The sequence below is a fragment of the Metopolophium dirhodum genome, chromosome 6 (genome assembly GCF_019925205.1).
Source record: "Metopolophium dirhodum isolate CAU chromosome 6, ASM1992520v1, whole genome shotgun sequence".
Taxonomy (NCBI): domain Eukaryota; kingdom Metazoa; phylum Arthropoda; class Insecta; order Hemiptera; family Aphididae; genus Metopolophium; species Metopolophium dirhodum.
The window spans coordinates 13,560,712-13,571,698 of NC_083565.1; the positions used below are offsets into that span (position 1 = coordinate 13,560,712).

At 40.6% G+C, this 10,987-nt stretch overlaps 1 protein-coding gene across 1 annotated transcript; it reads right to left on the reverse strand.

Moving 5' to 3' along the window:
- Positions 1-2,335: 2,335 nt before the first annotated feature.
- Positions 2,336-8,586, reverse strand: LOC132946748 (uncharacterized; the record flags this gene model as incomplete). The annotated part of the gene is made up of 1 exon (XM_061016809.1): positions 2,336-8,586. A coding segment is annotated over one exon (4,596 nt), but the record flags the coding sequence as incomplete, so codon positions are not given.
- Positions 8,587-10,987: the final 2,401 nt, after the last annotated feature.

The window sequence follows — 10,987 nt, forward strand, 5'->3', positions numbered from 1 at the left end:
TCCCCGTGACTATAATAATATAAATCTGGAAAAAAAAATACTGTAGGTATATAGGTATAATAGGTACACTCAAAATATTGTATTGGCACCACAAGGTTAGGCATTATTATTCTGTTATTTTCACCTATTATATATAGGTACAATATATATATGCGGTGATGCTAAATATTATTGAAATAATATAGGTATGTATATGAATTGATACGCGCAAAATATATGTAAAACGTGTTCAATCAATCTAAAACAGAAATGTGAGCCATAACATTATAGAACATTATTATTATTTATTATACACCACAAAGCGGTGGTTCGAATTTAAAATTTACATTTTTATAATACTTAATTATTGAGATTCGCGTTAAACGCATTTGAAAAGTCTATACATTCGTTTTTTATTGTAGATGAAATATAAATATGGCACAATAATATATTATTTATATATGTACTAAAACTATTGATTTTATACGATTAAACTGTCGCCATTGCATATAAACAAGTCTATATAACATCAACAATGGTATTAAGTCACATTAATTTGCTTAAAGTGCCTACACATTTATTATATTATACACCTATTATGAGTTTTAATACGATATTTAAATAGTTTATTAGGCACATTATGTGAGTATAATATGTGTACACGAGTATAATATCTCGCACAACATGTATGGTGTTCTGGCGGTTGCGTGCAATCAATTTTTATTTATTTATTCGAGAAATCACCAAGTATAATACATAAATGCGTCTTCTTTATATTCCACCAGACTTGGTTTTGTTATTATTATGAATGTACAAATATATAAATAGATATTATACGAACCGTATACCTACATCAAATATATGTAAATTTTTGTTTCATCAGCGATTTTTTTTAATTACTTTCATGTTTTTATATTTTATGCCTGATTTTTCATACATTTTTATTATTTAAGTGTTTTACTAGATTAACCGAGTCAGAAAATAATATGATATGCGAAAACTAATAAATCATTTTTGATATTATGCGTTCGAATTATTTTAACGCACGTCCTATCGTGTTATTAATTACAATATTACTTATATTATTATATTATCATTATAATATCTTATTGTTTACAGGGCGAATAATGTGTGTGGGTATAAACGGCCAAACTCGTCAAATGGAAACAAAACAAATAACACTCGTCACTCACCGATTAGCCGGCACAGTCGGTATAAATAATAAGGTATTATACGATTACACATTTATATATATATATATATAAAATATTATACTATAATACGCTCACTGCAGCAGTTGTCAAATGAATTTAAAACTGAAGATTATCAAAGCGACGTCGGGGCTATTATAACAATTATTGTACATTATATTATATAGGTACACAATACACATCCACCCAATATTCGTATAATCGCATACACTTATATGGTAGTTATATGATTTATATTATATACAATACGCGAGTTATGTAAGACTACTTGATCGTCATTTGTGTAGACGTACCTATACATTATATAATAATATTTTCCTTAAACGTTTCTTCAATAAATTATTTGTTTTGACGAACCGAACGCTTCGGTCGCAATGGCGTCTGTACCTACATAAAATATACACATAAAATTTATCATAATATTATTATATTATAATAAATAAAACGCAATTTATTTATTTTTTTTAATGTCTTTATCCCTATTTAGTATCGTCGTAATTGTATACGTTAACGACACTGTATATTTGTATAATGTAGATAGTTAACGTTAAATTATTTGAAAAATTTGACATTTTATTAGTATATTAATCAGGATAATAAAAATATACATAATATATATATAATATTATTAGATATCTTTATCGTTCATATATTATATAGGTATACACAGCACTTAGCACTCGTACTTATAAGTAAACAGATATATACCGAGGGAAATACTGGCAAGTATAATATAGGCAGGCATATTGTATACATAATAATAATACTATAATAGTTTATAGAGTTATTGTTACTTTTTTTTTTGCAATAGTTATTTTATTACATGAATATCAATATCATGTGCATATAGTATTATAAACAACGTACACAATATAATATGATATATATACTAAACACAGTATACATGGATTATTGATTGATTATTATTCATGACGTATTATAATATAGTATGCCTAATATACTATATATAGGTACTAGGTAAGTACATAAATAAACGATCGCAATGCGTTATAGGTAAATATAAATTAGAATGACCACCATTGTTGTAAATTCCAATTTTGTTACATTAATTTATTATTAAATGGTGTGTATACAATGTTATATAATATATTTTGTATTTTTTGTCCAAATTAATGAGTTGACTATAAATCATATAATATTTATATTTTATAGGTATAGTGGCTTATATAATAATTATACGCATCGATATTTCAAAACTGGACACTTAAGTATATACGTATATAATACTAGACTTAATTAAATCTATAATTCCTATGTGAGCAATATAATATAATATATACGTATAATTAAATAGACAAAATTCAAAATGTTTATTAGAACTGTTGAATTAATACTAAAACATCCGTATAATATGTTTAATATGTTAAATCAATGAAATATCAATAAATTCTTAAAGTAAAATCGAATATATTATACTTATTAATAATATATATCTGCAACTATATATTATGTATATATATATGTCTGTGTTGACCCGACGATCCTTAAAATCGGATATCGCCTGGTACAAGGTCCTCAGGGTTGTTGTGGAGTAGGGCAATTAATATAACATCGAATAATAACAAATGGTTTTACTATCAGGCGCATGTATTATTGTACAACACGAGCAATGGGTACAAACAATTATATAACAACAAATTCAGGGGGGACGGGGAACACCGACTGAGCTGCCTCCCTGGCAGATGTCTTGAGCTGATGAACGGCGATGGCGGAGCTGCTGTACTGGAATTGCGGAGCTGCTATGCGGGAGGTTTAAACACCGGTACGAATGCGTGCACCGACGTGAGGTGGAGCAACGAGTGTTCGCCTGCGTACACGGATACGCGGTGTATCTACCGACGTACGCGGTTCAGAACTGAACGACAACGAAACACTAACAAAGATCAAACACAATAAAACGGCTAATCGGCCGAACAACCTCTAGATGGTAAACCACGTTTTTGCGTCGCACTTTCAAACGGGAAAAGATGGCGGACGGGCGAGCGAGCCGAGCACAAAACGTATCGACGAGCTGTCGAAAAACCGTTAAGACGGAGAGTGTGGCGCGGACGACCGAGCTCGCCTGCGCCGAGCACCGGTAACGGTCACCGGTAGTATTGCCAACCTTGCGGCTGCCGGCGCGCAGCGCACACGAACATGGTTGATGCGGCGGTCGGCTGAGCGTGACCACCGACGGCGGCAATTCTGTTATCAAACGGATCGAACATACTCCCCCTTGCAAGTTCCAGCTAACTTGGAATAAGAAGTTCGATCTGTGCTAGATGATGTTGGAGCTGGGAGCAATGTACGGAGCAGTTGAGCAGATGAACGGAGCAGTCGAGCAGATGAACAGAGCAGAACGGTGATCGGTTTTTTTACAAAGGGACAACATCTTTAACATTATTATTTTTTTTTGAAAATATAACAAATTAATTTCATTAGGTAGCATTACCCTGAGCTACGGCCTTAGCTGAACTAAAATAACAATATTTACAACAAAACATACAAAATTAATCATCAGTCTTTAGTTACAATATTTTCTTTTTATCATCAATAAGAAATAACAATTTAATAACAACAACATAACTGAAAATAAGCAAATGTAAAAACAAAAACATTTGCCATACCCCACTGGATCCAGAGGTGGAGCAACCGACCCATCATCCGGAGCAGGCGTGATGGCTGGTCAAAACAATTAATCACAATTTATAACACATAATGATCCCAGTCGTAGCAGACGAGTATAAGGGTGCAAAGGGAGCTAGAGGACGGAAATACATCTATTAATACCTATCGTGTTTTACAATTCTGTAGGTAACGGTACTAACTTTACAACTGGTCTAGTGAACACTCCCTGGTTGGTCCTTACCTTTGCCACCCGCACTATATTATCTGTGCCCGGATACACCTCAATCACCCTACCTAAAGGCCAAGTAAGAGGGGGGGTATCGCTAATTTTTACTACCACCATATTACCAACTTCGACGTTGTTGCTATCTTTAGTCCACTTTCCACGAACTTGGAGGGTATTCAGATATTCTTGAGACCAACGTCGCCAAAAGTACTGGAAAGACTGCTGGAGGAGCTTCCAGCGAGTCTGCAGTCCCGTTTGCGCACTGTCCAACACAGGTTCCGGAATTGACATCGGAGGACGACCAACTAAAAAATGACCGGGTGTTAAGCACTCTAAGTCATTTGGATCAGATGATGCTGGTACTAAAGGACGCGAGTTCAAAGCAGCCTCTACCCGACATAACACCGTTGTGAATTCCTCTAACGTCCAAACTTGGGAATTCATGGCACGTAAAAGCAACGACTTGGCCGATTTCACGGCGGCTTCCCAAATTCCTCCGAAGTGGGGAGCACCAGGGGGATTGAAATGCCACTCGCACGCAATATGCCCGGATAACTGATCCCTAGTATCCGGATGATTGACTAATTGTCGCAGCTGCCTCGCTGCACCGACAAAGTTGGTGCCACAATCGGAGTAGATCGACAACGGTAGACCACGACGAGCCACGAATCTATCTAGCGTTAACCGAAAGGCCTCAGTCGAAAGGGCCGATACCGGTTCTAAGTGCACCGCTTTGGTGGTCATACACACAAGTACTGCGATGTATACCTTCACGATACGTGCCTTTCGCAGGCTAAGTTCCTTCATCTGCAAGGGACCGGCATAGTCTATCCCAACTACAGAAAACGGATGAGCTTCCTGGACACGAAACCTAGGCAGATCAGCCATCATTGGTTGAGGATTTACGGGCTTGGTCCTAGCGCAAATTATGCATCTGCGAATCACCCGATGGACCACAAGGCGAATGCCAACTACCCAAAAACGTCTCTGAACAAGTGCGGTTAATAACCGCGGACCGGCATGGCATGCGTAGCTATGCCAATGGCGAGTCACAAGCACTGCCAAGTGAGCTTCCTTCGGTATCAGCATCGGGTGCCTTCGACGTTCGGACCAATTTGTGTTTTGGAGGCGACCTCCTACACGGACTACCCCGAGCGAGTCCAAGAACGGAGAAAGGCGAGCAATACCCTTACGCTGAACTTCCTCGCCACGTGTTAAATTGCTGATGACTTCACGGAAAAAGCAGTTCTGTGCGCTTTTCACGACCACGATTAGAGCAGCGTCGAGCTCGGACTGCTTCAAGAACCCGGTTTCGACATCCATCTTACGACACCTCGATATGAACCGGCGAAGTCGAGCTACTACCCGGATCATATGGTCGAAAGAAGAGAACCGAGCATACCATTCTTCTGGAGGGTGGCTTTGCGCCACTACACATGCAGGCTGCACCTCCGGCAGCTGATCCAGAGATATTCTGCTAACTCCCGTTGACCAACTGTCGGCACTCGATAACAGAAAGGTAGGTCCCTTCCAATACAATGTCGCCTCCTTGAGTTCAGACGGGCGAAGTCCCCGAGAAGCACAATCTGCAGGGTTATTCTCCGACCGAACATGTAACCACTGGCAAACAGGAATCGTGGTTTGAATTTGGAAGATACGGTTGGATACGAAAGTCTTAAACGAGGTATGAGTGTTGCCCAACCATGAGAGCACAATGGTCGAGTCCGACCAAGCGAAGACATTGGAAATCTCTAGTTGAGGCTCCAGAGCGCGTTTGATTCTTCCCAGCCATAGAGCAAGTAGCACCGCTCCGCTCAGTTCGAGCCGTGGGATCGTCGAGGTTTTCATTGGAGCCAACTTCGTTTTGGACCCTAGAAGATAGACATCAACACTTCCTGACTTTGCAGTGACACGGAGGTAAGCGACCGCTGCATACCCTTTCGTGGACGCGTCAGAGAAACCGCACAAATCATAGCTACATCCAGCGGAACAACCGATGTAGCGTGGAATCTTCATTCCGACCAGCCAACCTAAAGAATGATAGAAGTCACACCAATCTTCAGCTATATCTGATGGCAGTTGATCGTCCCAACTAATCTGTGCGACCCACACCCGTTGCATGATCGACTTGGCATAGAACGTTGCCGGCGCCAACAGGCCTAAAGGATCAAAGATTCTGGCAATCATCGACAACACTCCACGTTTGGTAGGAATCATCTTGAAATTGTTAATGCCGAAGGAGAAATAATCTTGATCGTGATTCCACCGCATTCCCAATACGACGTGCGTAGCATCATTTTGCTCAAATGCCAGCGGATCTCCGGAGCAATCTTCAGGACGTAGTTGTTCCAACAATTCTGGCGTATTGCTGGCCCACTTCTTTAACTCCAAACCGGATCTGGCGAGAGTGTTGATTAGATTCAACTGAAGCGTTTTAGCAGCTTCCAACGACTCTGCACCCACACATATATCATCCATATAAGTCTGATGACGCAGAGCTCCTCTCACATCCGGAAAACTTTCACATTCCGTGTCGGCGAACTGAGGCGGAGCAGCTTCAGGTTCCTCTACCTTCCAAAACCTTTCCATGATGGATTCCATGGACGATACCAGCGATACCAACATGGCCTGTGCACCAATATCTGGATGCTCCTGAACTGGACCAATCAGCACCCAACCAAATACCGAGCTGTAAGCGGAAGGGAAACCTGGACCCAACGAGCTGCACTTGTTCTTCCATACTTGGGGAAATATATCGGCGCCAATAAGCATCTCGACTGGAGCCGGTTCATCGAAGCTTGGGTCTGCCAATGTCAGATGGCTGCATTTGGCTCGTACCTGAACTGGTAATTGTCGAGCTGGCATATCAGACGTGATGGCAGAGAGTACCCACGGCTTGACCTTGATAGCTGGCGTTGGCTTATCCCTTGGCTGGATCGTCAGCTGAACGATACCCTGCACATCCGGGACCTTCTGACCGGAAAGACCAGTTACAGGTACTGTCCATCGCGAGGGCTGTAATCCCAAGCGGTTGCAGCAAGCCGATGTGATTGCACTGATCTGCGAGGCCGAGTCGATCAGCGCACGCACCGTCCGGCAACTGCCAATTGTATCTCGAACATGGACCAAGGCCGTCCCGAGCAGGACCGTTGGAGCTTGTTGTCGACCTAACATGGCGGCTGGAGGAGCGGAATTCGACGGTTCCTGATCTCGATGTAGTAGCGCATGATGGCGCCTCTTGCATATGGAGCACGAAGAAGAGCACTTGAACGACATGTGCCCGGGGAGCAAGCAGACCATGCAAAGGCGATGCGTGCACACTACCTTGTAGCGTTCATCGACTGAGCAAGCCTTAAATTTCGCACAATCAGCTAGCTGGTGAGCACCGGAACAAACGTAACATGACGCCGAAGTAGATTTGGTTGACGCAGCTTTGGACAAATTATGTTTGGCCGAAAGAGGTTTGGACGTCGATACTAGTGCGGTCTTCGATTCCCGAGGAAAACCAGCTTTCCTGGGGTTGGCCGACTTGGAGGAGCTTCCTGTCGGTTTTACCCCTGCATTTTCAAGGACCTGGATTCTCGTTTTAACGAACTTGATCACGCTCTGGATCGACGGATATTCCTTAACATTTTCAGCCTCGAAAAGACGCCTCGAGATTGTAGGTAGACACCTGGCAGCCAATGAAAACAACAGGAACGACGCTAGATCCGGGATCTGAAGCGACTCCAGGATCGTGATGTTCTCGTCGAAGACTGACATAAAGGTTTGCAGAGCTGCAAGATTTTCAGAACTCGCGACCGGCGCGGCTATCAATTTATCAATTATTGATGATGCCAGCCTACGTGGTTTATCGTAACGTTCGATCAACGCATCCCAAGCCAGAGTAAAAGACTCATTCGAGATCGAAAATCCCTTTATGACTTCCTGCGGATCAGAATGTAAACATCCTACCAGATAATAGAACTTGGTAACATTTGGAATCTTATCGTTGTTGGCCACCATGTTGCCGAACATGTCCCTAAAGGCTGGCCAATTCTGACATTCACCATCAAAAGTCGGTAGAGGGATTTCAGGCAACCTCATAGGTGTCACAGCCATCGGTGTGTAGGGAGCTGAGCAGTCCTTAGATGACCCCTCAGCAGAAGAACTTGCTTGGTCAACTATACCCTCGTACGATACTTGTTGAACCGTACCGACGCTAAAGGCGGAAGTTGGTTGAGATGCCTTATACAAGGCCTTAGCTTCTACCACCAAAGCACGGGTCTCAATTTCTACATTCACAGAAAACTCCCCCAACAAATCCAATTCGGAAAGTATTTCTAGAAGGTTGTTATTCTCAACAATAAAGTTGGCCCACAAACTATCAATGTCAACAATAGCCACAGCTAATTGAGCTCGACTAGCTTCATCGGTGGCTGAGCTTGTAGCCAATACATGTATCTGACGAATCCGAGCGATGGCTTGGTCCCTACGTAGGGTTGCACGCTCCTTCGCACGAGCATCACGTTCCCCAGCCATTATATTACCTACACCAGTAATTTACAATGCAAGAGAATAACAATATTGAACTAGAACGAGAACAAATTGCTAATTGAAGTCAATGGCACTTGAAGGATATGATCAAAAGCCAACTAAAACCAAAAGATCACTAATACTGATACCACACAGTACAAACGTTGATCAACGATGCCGAATAAAAAACCAAAAATAATTAAATGCTGACTTAAACGTCAAATGCTATAGTTTATAAAGGCAGTACCTATGTAGGTACACATCAGTCCACTCTGAATGAGTAAAATAAATGACTACCGGATGAGCAATATCAAAAGACTATAAGCGAGTCAATTAAAAAACAACTAAGCAAACGACCAAAACAAACACTAACCAACCAACAGTATCATAACTATTAACAGTTAAAACAAGTCCAAACAACAGGAGAGCACCTAACTATTATAAACTTGAATAGAACTCAGGTGTACCCAGGTGACACAGTGCTAAATATAATATTTAATTAATTATACTAACTAAGAACAAGTTAAATAACCAATCATGTGCTATAAAACCCTCAATTGAGCAACCTAGATAATATAAAACAATCAAATAATAATATATTGAGTGGTAGTACAATACCTGATCCTTGGCACGACTCACGACGCACACCTAAAGCTTATACTATATAATGCAATTAAAGCTACTGCACTTAAGGTAATACTATCAAAACCCAGGTGTCAATATCATGACAACAAAATAATAATAATAAAAAACCCAAATCAATAGTATAACCAATGAGGTAGGTGCTAACTAGACCAGCAACTAGTGAAAAACCTATACTAGCAAATACCCTGTGTTATTACCCATAAATAATACAATTACTAAACAATAAATAAATTGACCCAGAGAGCACCGTATAATAACATAATTTAATTAATTGTAATAGGTAATTAAAGTAAATTTAAATTCAATAACGCTACCACAGATGCTAACGCATGAGCCCGAATACAGTAAATAATACTCAACACTAAATAATAAATCTGACTTATATTATTAGCAATAAATAAAACAATTAAGTAATGACTGAACAGTCGGTTGAGTTAAATTACTGTTCTCTTGCCGAGTGATAGGTACCTACTATCGATAGGAATGAGGGAAAGGATAAATAAATGTACACCTTATACTCATCCACCAAAGCTAAGAACAAAATGCATTACTCACGCGAATCCTGAGTACCAGATCTGTTGATGGACCAACCAACCACGCTCTGCTACCAAAATGTTGACCCGACGATCCTTAAAATCGGATATCGCCTGGTACAAGGTCCTCAGGGTTGTTGTGGAGTAGGGCAATTAATATAACATCGAATAATAACAAATGGTTTTACTATCAGGCGCATGTATTATTGTACAACACGAGCAATGGGTACAAACAATTATATAACAACAAATTCAGGGGGGACGGGGAACACCGACTGAGCTGCCTCCCTGGCAGATGTCTTGAGCTGATGAACGGCGATGGCGGAGCTGCTGTACTGGAATTGCGGAGCTGCTATGCGGGAGGTTTAAACACCGGTACGAATGCGTGCACCGACGTGAGGTGGAGCAACGAGTGTTCGCCTGCGTACACGGATACGCGGTGTATCTACCGACGTACGCGGTTCAGAACTGAACGACAACGAAACACTAACAAAGATCAAACACAATAAAACGGCTAATCGGCCGAACAACCTCTAGATGGTAAACCACGTTTTTGCGTCGCACTTTCAAACGGGAAAAGATGGCGGACGGGCGAGCGAGCCGAGCACAAAACGTATCGACGAGCTGTCGAAAAACCGTTAAGACGGAGAGTGTGGCGCGGACGACCGAGCTCGCCTGCGCCGAGCACCGGTAACGGTCACCGGTAGTATTGCCAACCTTGCGGCTGCCGGCGCGCAGCGCACACGAACATGGTTGATGCGGCGGTCGGCTGAGCGTGACCACCGACGGCGGCAATTCTGTTATCAAACGGATCGAACAGTCTGAATTATAGGGTTTCAGAGTCTTGGTATATATGGTTTGTTTTATTTTCATCTTTAATTACAAGTCGATATTGATATATTATATTACCCTTATAACTATTATTTATTTACAAAATGTTATTCAAGGGTTTAACCGTTCTTAATTTCTAATATCACATTGTGTGGCAATTCAGGTAGTGCATATAGGTAATTATATTTTATACATAAAACACAGAGGCGTATTTACGATTTTGGCGCCCTAGATACACACATTTTGGAGGCATTTTTTTTCTCAGTTTCCTCATACTAATAATTAGTTATTATATATATATATATATAATACTATTAATATATATATATATACTATTAATTGTCATAAAACATTTTTAAACCCCCTCTAATTAGAAAATTTACTTTTCTCTCCGTTAAAAGTGATACCACAAAATATAT